Source organism: Pituophis catenifer, unplaced genomic scaffold (genome assembly GCF_029215685.1).
Source record: "Pituophis catenifer annectens isolate HBS135680 unplaced genomic scaffold, rPitCat1.0.hap2 SCAF_4, whole genome shotgun sequence".
NCBI lineage: Eukaryota > Metazoa > Chordata > Lepidosauria > Squamata > Colubridae > Pituophis > Pituophis catenifer.
Window position 1 is genome coordinate 130,093,430 of NW_027256884.1, and position 15,997 is coordinate 130,109,426.

Genomic DNA, 15,997 nt, shown 5'->3' on the forward strand with positions numbered 1-15,997 from the left:
GAAAGCAAAGCCGTGGCGGGGGCGGCTGGATCGACAGGGGGATGGGTGGGTGGGTGGGCGCAGGGGCAGAAATCCGGACGCTGCGCCGGTCACTGCTCGTGGACAGTCCACGGCAGCAACTACTTCCTTTCATTGAAATGCCTCGGGTTTTGCAGCCGAGCCGCGGCGCGCTTCAAGAGGAGCACATCCCGCACGGGATGCCCCGGGTCGACGCATGGACACGCACAGGTGCATCCGAGGAAGGGCGCTGCGGACGCGTGTTCAAGAGAACGCGGGCTCTGGAAAGGAAACGGAGGATGCTGTCGTGTCTTGGGGACCCCAGTCAATGCAACTGATCTGCGTTCAAGGCAGGCATTTAGACGGAGGTCTCCTAGGCTGGGTATGCGTAGCCTAAGGAAGAGAAGGATTGGAGGAGGGGCATGATAGCACTCTTCCAATAGCTGAGGGGCTCCCCCAAAGAAGAGAGAGGTTTTTCCCCCACCTATTCTCCAAAGCACCTGAAGGCAGGAGGAGAAGCAATGGCTGGAAATGAATTAAGGTGAGAAGCAAGCTAGAAATAAGGAGAAATTTCCTGGCAGGGAGAACAATTAATCAGCTGTCTTCAGAAGTTGTGGAAAGATCGGACAACCATTTGTTTAGAATGATATATGGACTTCTGATTGAGGAGAGGGCTGGACTAGAAGACCAATGTATGACTGTAACCTTGTTGCTGGTATCCTTATGATTTATATTGATTGTTTCCTAGTATGACTGGATTGCTTATTTGTACCCTATGACTATCATGAAACTTTGTACCTTATGATTCTTGACGAATATCTTTTCTTTTATATACACTAAGAGCGTATGCACCAAAGACAAATTCCTTGTGTGTCCAATAACACGGCCAATAAAGAATTCTATCTATCTATCTATCTATCTATGTAGGTCTTTGGTTATTCGGGTTTTCTCCCGTGTAAAATTGGAAGTGTCTTGGCGACGTTTTGACGAAGTCTCATTCGTCATCTTCAGGCTGGTGTTTTCGGCTTCGTGCTTCTAGGAGCAATGTGTGATCGCAGCTGTTTCTTCCTTTTAACTGCCAGTGGGGGTGTGAACTGATTGGGTGGGAGCTTGGCTGTGTTCTGATTGGGTGGAGGTGTGTTCTGATTGGTAGGGGGTTTGGCTGTGCTCTGATTGGATGGGGGTTTGGCTGTGCTCTGATTGGATGGGGGTGCGTTCTGTTTGGGTGGGGGCTTGGTTGTGCTCGGGTTAGTCCGAGTTGCAGGGGGATTTGAGCTGGTGAGCTGCGTTGCTGTTGTTTGGCTTCGTGGTCGTGCCACATTTTCATGGTGGGTGTCAGTTTGCTTCATGTATGGATTGGAGGGGTTTAAAGTGATGCAGCTGTGGTCTGGCTTCTGATTTGTGGTCGTGCCTCATCATCGGTGTGGGTTTTTACCTTATAATTCTTGACGAACGTATCTTTTCTTTTATGTACACTGAGAGCGTATGCACCAAGACAAATTCCTTGTGTGTCCAATCACACTTGGCCAATAAAGAATTCTATTCTATTCTTTAAAAAAGACCTCTAAGGTCCTTTCCAACTCTGTTATTTTGTATTCTGATTCAGAAAAGAGATTTCTCTTGCTAAGTGAGACGGTTGAGTGTGTCATGTGCAATTTTACTTTTTTTTTTTTGCATTGATTAAGCAAATCACTGCAGTCCTTAACTGAATCACACAGTCATTAAATGAATCTGGCTTCCACCATGCACTTTGCTTGTCAGAAGCAGGCTGGGAAGGGCGCAAATGACAATCAATCAGAATAGAGCTGGAAGGGACCTTGGAGGTCTTCTAGTCCAACCCTCAGCTCAAGCAGGAAGGCCCTCTTCCATTTCAGACAGGTGGCTGTCCAGTTTCTTCTTAAAAGCTGCCAGTGTTGGCACACCCACAATTTCCAGAGGCAAGGCAGGGGCGGGCAGCACTGAGCCCCTCCTCCAGGTTCATTCTATTCTATTCTATTCTATTCTATTCTATTCTATACTATTCTATTCTATTCTATTCTATTCTATTCTATTCTATTCTATTCTATTCTATTCTACTCTACTCTACTCTACTCTACTCTACTCTACTCTACATTCTGTTCCGTTCTCTTTGTTCCCTTCCCATCCCATCCCTTACCTACATTTGTTAATTGATTAGCAAAAAGTTCATCTATTTCTTCTGCTCAGTTGGGTGGCCTGTAGTTTACGCCTATAACAATGTCGTTCTTTTTTCCTTTTATATTGACCCACAGGGATTCTAGGAGGTTTTCATCCCGTTTTGTAGATTTCTGTAGAGATGTAGAGATATTTTATATATAATGTAACTCCACCTCCTTTGTTAGGTCTGTTTCCTCTGAACAGCTTATACCTTTCCACCAGTACACTCCAGTAATTAAGTTTCATGTCTCCAAGTTTCAAAATTAATATCTGCCTTTGTGTACTGGTACTTCAGGTTCACCCTAGTCATTCCCTACACTTTTGAGTTCCCTTAGCTCTTTGCAAAACAGGTTTCTGGGGTGCTAAAGTTGGAAGTTGGTATTTTTACTCTTATAAAAGATTATTTTCTCCTTCCAAGTTTGTATTAGCCCGTTTCTCACTCCCTTGCGGTTGAAGTATCATCCGGAGTCTGGTTTTTATTTTATTTGCATCCTGCCTTTATAATTTTTACAAATAACCCAAGGCAGCGAACATGTCTGACACACCTTCCTCCTTCTACTTTCCTTATAACCACAACCCTGTGAAGTGGGCAGGGCTGAGAGAGGGTGATTGGCTAAAGTCACTCAGCCAGCTTTCATGCCTTAGGCGGGACTAGAACTCTCTGTCTCCTGGTGATTGGCCCAGTCACCCAGCCAGCTTTCATGTCTAAGGCAGGACTAGAACTCTCTGTCTCCTGGTGATTGGACCAAAACCACCCAGGTGGCTTTCATGGTTAAGGTGCGACTAGAACTCAGTCGCCTGGTGATTAACCCAAAGTCACCCAGCCAGCTTTCACCCAGCCTAAGGCAGGACTAGAACTCACAGTCTCCTGCTTTCTAGCGTGGGGCTTAAATAGATGGGGTTAAGTCTCTGTTCCAGGGAATAGAATGTGAATGATCTATTTTATGTAGCTTAAAAAAAAATTCCCATTTTATAAAGGTAACTTTTTAAAAACGATGTACCATCGGTCAGTACATTATGTTGGAAATATGGAAAATATTAAGAATCATTTTATTATGCTTGGTGGATTTGTAAAAAAAAGGGAGAGAAATTTCTGGGTTCAAAGACATATTCATTAATTTTTATCTCATCTTTTATTACTTAATAAATACAAGTTTTCAAGATCAACATTCAAATGAAATCAGATTATTTTCTTGTGGTGGCTGATGGACAGCCAGTTAGAAAAGAGTCAAGGAAGTTATTAAATAACCATTTTAATATGATTATTGCTGTGAGGCTATTCATATCTGCGGAAACGGAAAGATTCGGAAATTTCCAGAACGGAGGAACTGCTGATGAAGATGACGGAACTAGCAGAGGTGGAAAAACTGATTTAGAGAAAGATCAACAACTGCATTTATCAGTGACTGCAAACCCTTTATGGACATTTTGCTAAAAAAAAAAAAGAGAAAAAGAAAAAAATAAATGTTTCTGAAGATTAGAAAACGTAGTAGGTTAATGAAAGAAGGAAATTATGATGTAACTTTAGGGAGAGAGGGCAAAATACAAATGTATCTATAACCACTGTCTAGAACCTATGGCACATGTGCAGCGCCCTCTCTGTGGGCACGTGAGCCCTCTCTGCAGCTCAGCTCTGCCGCGCATGTGCCTCCCTCCGGCCAACTGGTCTTCAGGTCTCTGCCGCGCATGCGCTGGGGGGGATGGGGTGCATGTGAGGGCCCCATGGATGCATGCGTGGGTGCATGGCATATGTGGGGGGCGCGTGCATGCGCAGGGGTGTGCACATGCATGGGGCCAGGTGAATGCGTGGGGCCTGCGCGCACATCGCATTTTTGGGGTTCGGGCCCGTGCATTTGTGCAGAGAATCAAAATAGAGCTGAAAGGGACCTTGGAGGTCTTCTAGTCCAACCCCCTGCTCAAGCAAGGGACCCTAGAGCATTTCAGACAAGTGACCGTCCAGTCTCTTCTTAAAAACCTCCAGTGATGGAGCACCCATAACTTCTGGTGGCAGGCTGTTCCACTGGTTAATTGTCCTCACTGTTAGGAAGTTTCTCCTTCGTTCCAGGCTGCTTCTCTCCTTGCTTAGTTTCCACCCATTGCTTCTTGTCCTGCCCTCAGGGGCTTTGGAGAATAGCTTGACTCCCTCTTCTTTGGGGCAGCCCCTCAAATACTGGAAGACTGCTATCATGTCTCCCCTGGTCCTTCTTTTTTCTAGACTAGCCAAACCCAAATCCTGCTACCGTTGCTCACATATTTTTGTCTCCAGGCCTTTAATCCAGGGGTGAAATGTTCCCGGTTCGGACCGAATCGCCCGATCTGGTAGTGATGACGGCGGGCGGTTTGGAGAACCGGTAGCAAAAATCCCATGCCCAGCTGAGCCGCGCAATCATCAGAGGCTTTTTTTTTTAACTTTTAAAAACCATTATTTCTACAACCTCTTTGGCCGAAAAAATGCTTTTAAGTTAAAAAAAAAAAGCCTCTGAGGATCACGCGGCTCAGCTGGGATCGTCAGAGGCATTTAAAAAGCATTTTTTTCTGCAACCTCTTAAGGTTGTAGAGAAAATGCTTTTAAAAGTAAAAAAAAAAAAAAAAGTTGGCCACACCCTCCCAGTCACCACCCCCCTCACCAAGCCACGCCCACAGAACCGGTAGTAACAAATTTTACCTTTCACCACTGCTTTAATCATCTTAGTTGCTCTTCTTTGCACTTTTTCCAAAGTGGCCCAGGCTTGTAGAAAGTTAATTATTTCCTGCAGAGGATGCTTTCTGAATTTTCAGGAGTTTTTCACCACTGAACAACTGGAAGGCGATCTCTTCGTAGGGCGTCGACACTCCACATTCGAACAAGCAGCCAAAGAAGACTGGATCTCCCCCTGTGCAAACAGCCAGGTCTGAGTAGCCACTGAGTCCCGTGTTCAAGATCCAGGGTGTCTTCCAGGAATTTTCCTCCAATGGACAAGGGTTCAGATAGATGCCCAGATCCGCACGTGTCTTTTGGTTGGTGGGATGGGAGAAGATCAGCCACGATTCGGAGGTCTTTGAGGAGGCTAAGGAAGGTTCAGACCCCAGTTGTGGTGAAGGAAAACTCACCACGCTACCTTGACAACCATGGGGTGGTTCCTGCAGATTCCGAGATCGGAAGCGGGTTTTGAAGAGGCATCCACCATCTTTGCTGAAGACCTCAAGACGGTATCGGTCATGGCTGCGGGCGTTACAGTATAAGACCAGGCTATTATTCCGGTCCACCAACTCTGCCATTTGGCACTCCGACGCCTGCAGTGGTTTTCGGAGAAGGTGGCCCTTCTGCCACGTCTTCCCGCCGTCGTCACTGTAGAAGGCAAAGGAGTGAGGTTTGGTGCCACAGCAGAGCGGTTGTCCAAAGAGACGTGTGTGGATGTAATAAGCGTAGGCTGGGACAAGCAGCCGCCCAGAGTTCAGCTGCACTCCGTGGCCCGGTCCAACGGCAAACGCAGCCCAGTTGTTCACATCTTTTCCAATCACCTGTTTGGTCAAGTCCGTCATTGGGCTCCAGGTGCGTCCACCATCTTTGCTGAAGATGTAGCCCAGCCTGGTGACATTTTTGCTCGTCCGAATCTGGTGTTTGTTGCTGATGTGGTTGAGAACACAGATGAAGAACGAGAAAATGGTGCCTTCCTTTGCATCTTACAGATCGTAGACTAGACATACCCAATTCCTGTAATTTTTCTTCGTATGTTTTAGCCTCCAGCCCTCAAATCATTCTTGTGGCTCTTCTCTGCACACTTTCCAGAGTCTCAGCATCTTTTTTATACTCTGGTGACCAGAACTGAATCCGATATTCCAAGTGTGATCTTACTAGGGCTTTGTAAAGTGATATTAACTGCCTCAGTTATGTGTCCCTCTTTCCATTTTTTGTATACTTATCCCTTTTTTCCTCTCAGTTGGTCTGAGAGTGCTGGTTTTTGCTTGTTTTTCTTGTTTTTCTTTTTTAGTGGTATTGAACTGGACTGGGCTTTTGTAATATTTTTCAGAGTTTCCCAAGCTTCTTTAGTTGATTTCTCCTTTAAAATTTTCATTCATGGGATCCTTCCCAAGCTCTCTCTGAGTTTGTTACAATCAGTTCTTTTAAAGTTTAAGACACTGGTTGGATTATATTCTATTGCTTGTGTTTGCATTATAATGAATTCCAATATGACGTGGTCACTCTCGTTCCAAGTTCCGGCAACTTCAATTCCCTCTAACACTTTTTCTCTGGTAGTAGCAATAGCACTTAGAGTGTTAGACTTATATATCGCTTCACAGTGTTTAACAGCCCTGTCTGAGCAGTTTACAGAATTAGCATTTTGCCCCCAACAATCTGGGTCCTCATTTTACCAACCTCGGATGGAAGGATGGAAGGCTGAGTCAAACTTGAGCCATTCAGAATCGAATCGCCAAACTGCAGCCAGCCAGTAGTAGCAGAAATAGTAGTTCTGCATTTTAGCCACTGTGCCACCACGGCTCATACAGATTTCTTTTTTTATATATATGTTTTTTTCTTTATAAACAATAAGTGCTTAGTGAACAGCATACTGTCTAAGTCCTCTGTCCCCAATAAAAGTTTTTCTAATATCGTTAAGTTTCTGCTGATGCCCCACGTTTTCATCTCTTTCATATAACCTGACTGAATTTGCAAATATGACCACCATTCCAAATCTAACCCTTGTCCTTTTAGCTGCAATCTCGATTTTGTGGCAGCCCCTCAAACACTGGAAGACTGCTATCATGTCCCCCCTACTCCTTCGTTTATCCTGGGACACTGTAACTATCGTAACTATATGCCGGTTGCCAAACACCAGACTTCCGATTATGCAACCATGGTTGTCCTGCAACAATTGTAACGGCAAGAATTGGTCATAAATAACTTCTTTTAAAAGGCTGTTGCATCTTTGAATGGCCAACTAAACAAATCCAATTGAACTCTATTTTCATTCCTGGAAAGCTTTTGACTGGAATATTCAGACGCTGGGGGCCTGCGGGACTTTTGCAGAGGGGTGACTTACATTTGGGGGGGCGGCGGCACTGAGCCCCTCCCCCAGGTTCATTCTGTTCTGTTCTGTTCTGTTCTGTTCTGTTCTGTTCTGTTCTGTTCTGTTCTGTTCTGTCCTGTCCTGTCCTGTCCTGTCCTATCCTATCCTATCCTATCCTACTCTCTATTCTTCTCTATTCTCTTTTCTATTCTTTATTCTTCTCTCTTGTAATCTATTCTATTTTCTATTGTAATCTATTCTATTTTCTATTGTAATCTATTCTATTTTCTATTGTTTTCTATTTTCTATTATTTCCTATTTTCTATTATTTTCTATTTTCTGTTGTAATCTATTCTATTTTCTATTATTTTCTATTTCCTATTATTTCCTATTTTCTATTATTTTCTATTTTCTATTCTATTCTATTCTACTCTACTCTCTATTTTTCTCTATTCTCTATTCTCTTTTCTATTCTTTATTCTTCTCTCTTGTAATCTATTCTATTTTCTATTGTAATCTATTCTATTTTCTATTGTAATCTATTCTATTTTCTATTATTTTCTATTTCCTATTATTTCCTATTTTCTATTATTTTCTATTTTCTATTGTAATCTATTCTATTTTCTATTATTTTCTATTTCCTATTATTTCCTATTTTCTATTATTTTCTATTTTCTATTCTATTCTATTCTACTCTACTATTTTTCTCTATTCTCTATTCTCTTTTCTATTCTTTATTCTTCTCTATTGTAATCTATTCTATTTTCTATTCTAATCTATTCAATTTTCTATTATTTTCTATTTTCTATTTTATGTTTTCTGTTTTCTATTCTATTCTATTCTATTCTATTCTATTCTATTCTATTCTATTCTATTCTATTCTATTCTATTCTATTCTATTCTATTCTATTCTTCTCTTCTCTGTTGTAATCTATTCTATTTTCTATTTTCCATTCCATTCCATTCCATTCCTATTCTTTAGAGAGGGGAAAATGTTAAGATATTTAAATTTGGTAGCTGGAGTCGGGGGGGGGGGGGTTGTACAATGATCCATAACACACAGCTGCGGTTGATTGATTGGAGAGGGCTGGTTCAGGGATGAGGCAATCTGTGCTGTGATTGGTTGTGTGGGCGTGGAGAGGGAGGTTCCCTCCCCCTCCCGCCTTTTTCTTCTGTGGGCTCTGTAATTTACCTCATGATCTTCCTACTGTGTTGATTTACCTCACGATGCTCAGGTAAGCCTGAGTATCTAATTTTGCTGTATATATAGTTATACAATATAATTATTTACCGGTATATAAAACTACAAGTTAAACTACAAAACTACAAGTTGGGAGAGTTTAAGATGTGAAAATGAGTAACATAAGGGGAAAGCTCTATTTAACTAGGGAATTGTAATAATTGACATACTATTAATTGTATATTGTGTTGAAAGCAGAAATGGTTAAATTGTGGTTTGGAGGAATATATGGGGGAAATTATTTGGTTTATTATTATTGGTAAATATAATTAATGGATTTGTAATTGGATTGCATGGAAATAATTGGAATATTCATGTTCATATTGATTAATATACAAAAAAGGTAGTTATATAACTAATTGATTTATATTAAAATGTTGAATTTGAATTGAGCAACTGTAATATTACATAATTAACCAATGTGAGGATGGATATAAAAATAGATGACAATGGGAAGGGGTATAATATAGAATAGAAGGGAAAAATTGAATTTGATTAAGATTAGAGATGAGGATGAAGGGTAATATTTGTTTTTTTTAAAAAAATAGATGAGGAATAAATATGGCAAAAAGGAAATATAGAAATTGTAAATTTAATTGAAATGACTAAACGCTGTTTAAATTTGTGAACCGGCCAAATACCCTGTTCAAAGAAAATACATTGTATGTTTGTATGTGTGTTTGTCTAAAAAATAAAAAAAAAACTTTTTATAAAAAATACAAAACAAAAAAGGTAGGTGCATCTTATACTCCGGTGTGTCTTATACTCCAAAAAATACGGTAGCTTCAATCCATATTTCATTTCTAAATATCTGTAACTTATTTCTTCTCACATTTCTATTATCATTGTTAATCTCAATATAGTCATTTTATAAATCCAAGTCCTGGACTTTTTTATTTTCCTTAATATTGTCCAACTTTATATTCTTTTATCATTCACTGTTAATCCCAGTGTAATCATCATTATATTATTGTTAATCCCAATAAAATCTCTGAAAACCTCCTTTTTATTATTACTATTCACATGTTCAGTACTGATTCATATTTAATCACATTGTCTTTATCTTCTTTATTGTCCTTCTCTGTATCTTATTTCTCCATCTTCCTCTTCTTGTCCGTTTATGTATACTCCATTTCAACTTCTGTATCCTCAAATTTTTGTCCTCTGTACAACATTTTAATGGTTTCTCTTATTTCCATTTTCCAAGTCAAATAAGTCAATTTGTTCCTTCTCTAACTCCTGCGCCATTTTTCTTTTTAAGTTAATATTATTCCAATTATAAGAGTTCAGTTGTGCTCTCTTCTTTCTAATTTTCTTTTTTTTTTCGCTCCAAAATTCAAACCACTTGCAGACAAGAAGATCATCCCCCACAAGTTCTCACGGTTGTTATCTGTAAAGTTCACAATTTTCCAAAGCAAAAACCAAGTTGCAATATTCCTTTTTATTCCAGAAGTTGTCTCTCTGCAATCCACAGTTCCAATTGTTTAATAAGTATCCATTTTGTTTCAATTACATAACTATCTTACTTGGCTTCTCTTTTCCTTTTTTGTTTTAAAAGTATCAGATCATATTTAAAGTCCAGTCCAAATTTAAATAGCTCTTCTCACTTCTTTTTCCCTTTTTTCCCTTTTATTTATACATCATTTCTTTTTTAAAGCTTATTATCCATTCTCGTTGTTTTTCTTAAATTTTAAAAAAGAAGGTGGGGGGGGGGGAAAGGATCTATTTATTTCTTTCCAATCCATTGAACATATCTAGTTTTTTAAAATTTCCAAATAGGTTGTTTAGAAATCAATTTTCTATTGGGTTTTTATCTCTTTAAAGCACAGGGGAAAATCTTCTTTGCCCCTGTGCTTCTTAGCCGCTATTTCATCATTAGGGGTCTTATAATTGAAGGGTTCCCTTGTTGTTATTTCAAGCCTGGGTTGGCTGTCACTCACCCGGCTTCAGAAAAACTCCATTCTTTTCCTCTCCTCTCTCCAGCTCTATACTTAATCCGGTTGTCCCAGCTTCGAGGCAGCCTCCATGGCTGCCATTCCCTGCCGTCGAGTCACAGAGAGTTCCCTCCGACCTTCGAGGAACTTGCCTGTTCCTCTTGGCTGTCCGAGGTGTCTCTCTTTCTTCCCCGTCCTTACAGGACAGTTCTGGTTCCCAGACCCATCAGCAGCGGTTCGTCAGCTGGGGTTTTCGTGGGGCTCATCGGAGCCCGCTAATTCCCTGACTATCTTGCCGTGACGCCAAACCGGAAGTCTATATAATTCTATTTTTTTTCATATTTTCTTTTTTCACTATTTACTCTTTTTCTTTATTGCCTTTAGTTTCCGTTCAGTTTGTATCATGCTTTGTATAATCTATATAATTCTATTTTTTTCATACTTTTTTTTACTATTTACTCTTTTTCTTTATTGCCTTTAGTTTCCTTTCAGTTTGTATTATGTTTTATATAATCTATATAATTCTATATAATTCTATTTTTTTATATTTTCTTTTTTCACTATTTACTTTTTTTCTTTATTGCCTTTAGTTTCCTTTCAGTTTGTATCATGCTTTGTATAATCTATATAATTCTATATAATTCTATTTTTTTCATATTTTCTTTTTTCACTATTTACTCTTTTTCTTTCTTGCCTTTAGTTTCCTTTCAGTTTCTATTATGTTTTTTAAAACTCCGTTAAATTTTTCTTCCATAAAAATAAATATGTATAAAAAGTGTGTGATTTAATCCTTCTCTGATGCTGATGGGCCCCAGAGATGTGGGCCTGGCTTGGAGGGAGTTAATTCTCTTCTGCAGAGGATGTGTTCTGGGTTTTCAGGAGTTTTGCACCACTGAACAATTGGAAGGCAATCTCTTCGTAGTACATCGATATTCCACATTCAAACAAGCAGCCAAAAAAGAGAGGATCTTCCCCTGTGCACACAGCCAGATCTGAGTAGCCACTGGGTCCTGTGTTCAAGATCCAGGGTGTCTTCCAGGAATTTTCCTTCAACGGACAGGGGTTCAAGTAGATGCCCAGATCTGCACGTGTCTTTCGGCTAGTGGGATGGGAGAAGATCAGCCACAATTCGGGGGTCTTTGAGGAGGCTAAAGAAGATTCAGACCCCAGTTGTGGTGAAGGAAAACTCACCACGCTACCTTGACAACCATCATTAAGTTCCTGCAGCTTCAGACACTTGAAGGGGGCTTCGAAGAGATGCCCACCATCTCTGCTGAAGGCTTCGATCCGGTATCCGTCACTGCTGCGGGCGTTACAGTATAACACCAGGCTATTATTCCGGTCCACCAACTCTGCCATTTGGCACTCCGATGTCCGTAATGGTTGCTGGAGAAGGTGTCCCTTCAGCCACGTCTTCCCACCATCGTCGCTGTAGAAGGCGAAGGAGTGAGGTTTGGTGTAAGAGAAGGTCGGGTGTCCAACCAGATGTTTGTGGATATAATAAGTGTAGGCTGGGACAACCAGCCGCCCAGAGCTCAGCTGCACCCCGTGGCCTGGTCCCACGGCAAATGTGGCCCAGTTGTTCACATCATGTCCAATCACCTGTTCGGTCAAGTCCGTCATTGGGCTCCAGGTGCGTCCACCATCTTTGCTGAAGATGTAGCCCAGCCTGGCAGCGTTTCTACCCATGTTGATCTGACTCCATTCTGACACATTGGCCTCCACACAGATGAAGAACAAGAAAATTGTGCCTTTCTTTGCATCGTACACTGGACACGGACTCATGGTGCGATATTCGGGTAGGACGGCGGTCTCCAGAGTTTGCAGGGGACCCCACTAGAGAGAAGATACGAAATGGTCAGATGTGAAACTGTGCATCAGAGCCTGGCAAATCATGTCGGCTTTCTTTGGTGAAAAGAAAGAAGAGGCTGGGGACTTATTTCAGCTATTGCATCGCTTATTTTGCAATAAACCATGTTTTTTTTAAGCCAGTTATGCAGCACGCCAGGGTTCTACTTCATGCAGCCCACTAAGCTATATATTGGTTTGAATACAAGCCACAGTGTTCTAATTCATGCACAACACTAAGCCATAAATCATGCTTTATATACACAGAATATAGAACATAGAATAATAGAGTTAGAAGGGACCTTGGAGGTTTTTTAGTCCAGCCCTTGAACATGATATAGAACCATGATGGCAAACCTATGGCACGTGTGCAGTGGTAAAATCGCCAAATGTGCCGCACGCCAAATGCGCGCTGCATGCGCAATGTGCACCAAACACGCTATATGCATGCGTGCATACACAGAACATACCAAAAGGAGGCTTGGGAAGGTAAGTAGACGAGCGATGGGGGGGGGATCAGCTGTGCCGTGCGATTTAGCTTCGCTAGAAAGCAGAATTTCCTGCTGAACTGGAGCAAAAGGGTAGCATTTCATCCCTGGACGGATGCCCAAAGTGGCAGGCAAAACCATATTGCCTGGCACGTGCAGCCTTGCCTGTTTGTCTTTTGCGTTTCTGTCACGCATGCCCGTGTGACGATCAGCTGTAGAAGGGACCTTGGAGGTCTTCTAGTCCAGCCCTTGGATAGGAGACCCTATATAATTTCAAACAAATATTGTGTTTACCCTAAAATAAGACCTCCCTTGGATATTAAGACCTCCCCTGAAAATAAACCCTTCTGTGAAAATAAGGCCTCCCCACAAAATAAGCCCTCCCCTGAAAATAAGGCCTCCCCAAAATATTTAAGCACATTTTATATATTTATTTGTTCACATGCGCAGCGAGTCCCTACCATTTCATCTGGTTAGGGAGACAGAGCTGGAAATCAGGTAAGATGGCAAGAGGACCCCCGACTTGCTCCATGCACCCCAAAATAATAAGACCTCCCTGAAAATAAGCCAAGCACTTATTTCGTTGTGCAAAAAAAATAGGTCTTATTTTCGGGGAAAAACAGTAGTTGTCCAATCTCTTTTTGAAAGCCTTCAGAGATGGGACACCCACAACTTCTGAAGACGAGTTATTCCATTGGTTGATTGTTCTCACCATTAAGAAATTTCTCCTTAGTTCTAGGTTGCTTTTCTCCTTGGTTAGTTTCCATCCATTGTTTCCTGTCTTGCCTTTTGGTACTTTGGAAAATAGTTTGACCACCTTTGTTTTTGTAGGAGCCCCTCAATTATTGGAAGACTGCTCTCATGTGACCCCTAGTCCTTCTTTTCATTAGACTAGACGTATCCAATTTCCGTAACTGTTCTTTGTATGTTTTAGCCTCCAGCCCTCAAATCATTCTTGTGGCTCTTCTCTGCACACTTTCCAGAGTCTCAACATCTTTTTTATACTCCGGTGACCAGAACTGGATCCAGTATTCCAAGTCTGATCTTACTAGGGCTTTGTAAAGTGGTATTAACTGCCTCAGTTATGTGTCCCTCTTTCCATTTTTTGTATACTTATCCTTTTTTCCCCTCTCAGTTGGTATGAGAGTGCTGGTTTTTACTTGGTCCTCTTGTTTTTCTTTTATAGTGATATTGAACTGGACTGGGCTTTTGTAATATTTTTCAGAGTTTCCCAAGCTTCTTTAGTTGATTTCTCCTTTAAAAATTTCATTCACGGGATCCTCCCCAAACTCTCTCTTGAGTTTGTTACAATCAGCTCTTTTAAAATCTAATAAACCGGTTTCATTATGTTCTGTTGCTTGTGTCTGTTTTATAATGAATTCCAATATGACGTGGTCACTCTCGCCCCAAGTTCTGGCAACTTCAGCTCCCTTTTTCTCTGCTAGTAGCAATAGCACTTAGAGTGTTAGACTTATATATCGCTTCACAGTGTTTTATAGCCCTGTCTGAGCAGTTACAGAATTAGCATTTTGCCCCCAATAATCTGGGTCCTCATTTTACCAACCTCGGATGGAAGGATGGAAGGCTGAGTCAAACTTGAGCCATTCAGAATCGAATCGCCAAACTGCAGCCAGCCAGCAGTAGCAGAAATAGTAGTTCTGCATTTTAGCCACTGTGCCACCGTGCTCATACAGATTTCTTTTTATATATATATTATTTGCATCTTTTCTCTTTATAAACAATAAGTACATAATGAACTGCGTACTGTCTAAGTCAATTTGTTTACATAGCAATATTAAACTCCTAGTTTCTACCTCTATTAGCCGACCATTGATAAAACAAATCCCAAGTTTGAAAATATTCTGTGCCTTCTTTTTCTTTTATCTTCAGTGTCAATCTGTCCATTTCTGCACAGTCTAATATTTTCTTAATTAGTTTGTCTGTGGGTGTTTCCTCGTTTTTCCAGCATTGTGGAAATACAATTATTCCTGCTGTCAAAACATGTAATGTTAAATATACATTCCCTTTTTCATATGTTGCGTTAACATTTTTTCTAACCACGTATGTATTTTAGTCCTTTTTTTTTTTTTGCTTTTGTACATGACCACCACATATGATATGTAACCAGAATTTGATTACATTTCCAACATAGTGAGAACATGTTTTTAAACATTTTGACTAATCTAGCCGAAACATTTAGTACAAATTTTCCTTATATGAGTTCACTTCAGAGGGTTTGTCGTGTTTGGGGAGCTGGGTCAGAACAGGTGGGAGGTATAATGAACAGAGGTAGTGAACTGGGAATCATGGCTACTTTGGGGCTGCAGGGTTACCTTCACAGACAGGCCCTCTTTCTGGCCACGTCGCATGACCAGGAACTTGGCGTGTTCGTCCTGGGGTGAGATGCGTTCCTCCGCAAAGGCCAGGAAGGTGGACTCCGAAGACAGGTAGAGCAGAGCAGGGATGCGGTAAGTGAGGCCCCCCTCCTGGCGGAAGAGGGTCACCTTCTCAGAGACCCCCGAAGTCTCTGCCATCTTCTCTGGAGACAGGAGAGGCCAAAGTAAGCCAACATTTCTAATCTTCAGCAGTAGCAATTTCAGCCCACCCCAGTATGCAGAGGAGATGGAGTTTCTTCCCCCTCCCCAGGATTATCCTTTCCCCTCCCCATAATCCCCCTTCCCTCTCCCCAGGATTTCCCTCTCCCAGAATCCCCCTTTTCCTTCCTCTGTATTCCCCCTCCCCCTGAATCCCCCCTCCCCAAAGATTCTCCTTCCCCCTGAATTCCCCATTCCCCCCTCCAGTTTTTCCTTTCCCCCCTCGACTCCCCATTACCCCTCCCCAAGACTCCCCCTCCTCCAGGACTGTCCCTTCCTCTGTCCCGGGGATTTCCCCCACTCCTTCCGCGCTCCCCAACCCCACTCACAGCGCTGCGGATTCGCGCCCCTGCTTGCAAGCGCTCCGCGAGGATCGCCAAGCTCGAAGCGCCCTGGTCTTTTCGTCCTCCTCCTCCGCTCCTCAGCTCCTCTCCCGCCGGGCCTGCTCAGCCGGCTTGACGTGGGACTCCCACGGGGCTCCACCTGGAGGGCCCAGCAACCGCGGAGTTACCGGGAGGGATGGAGGGATGGAGGTTTCTCGGCGCCCGCGGGCGCCAGCCTCATCTCGCAGCGCATCGCCAAATGGTTTGAGGTTGAAAAAAAGAAAGCAAAGCCGTGGCGGGGGCGGCTGGATCGACAGGGGGATGGGTGGGTGGGCGCAGGGGCAGAAATCCGGACGCTGCGCCGGCCACTGCTCCTGGACAGTCCACGGCAGCAACTACTTCCTTTCATT

At 42.2% G+C, this 15,997-nt stretch overlaps 1 protein-coding gene and 1 pseudogene across 1 annotated transcript; both read right to left on the reverse strand.

Annotated features, from left to right (window-relative positions):
• Positions 1 to 4,911: 4,911 nt before the first annotated feature.
• Positions 4,912 to 6,629, reverse strand: LOC139316842 (sialidase-3-like; annotated as a pseudogene).
• Positions 6,630 to 11,174: 4,545 nt separating this feature from the next.
• LOC139317155 (sialidase-3-like) lies at positions 11,175 to 15,204 on the reverse strand. Its single transcript, XM_070944113.1, has 2 exons — positions 15,004 to 15,204; positions 11,175 to 12,170 (listed from the first exon to the last, which is right to left on the reverse strand). Exons 1-2 carry the CDS (start codon positions 15,202 to 15,204, stop codon positions 11,175 to 11,177), a joined length of 1,197 nt encoding a protein of 398 aa, XP_070800214.1.
• Between the last annotated feature and the right edge of the window lie 793 nt (positions 15,205 to 15,997).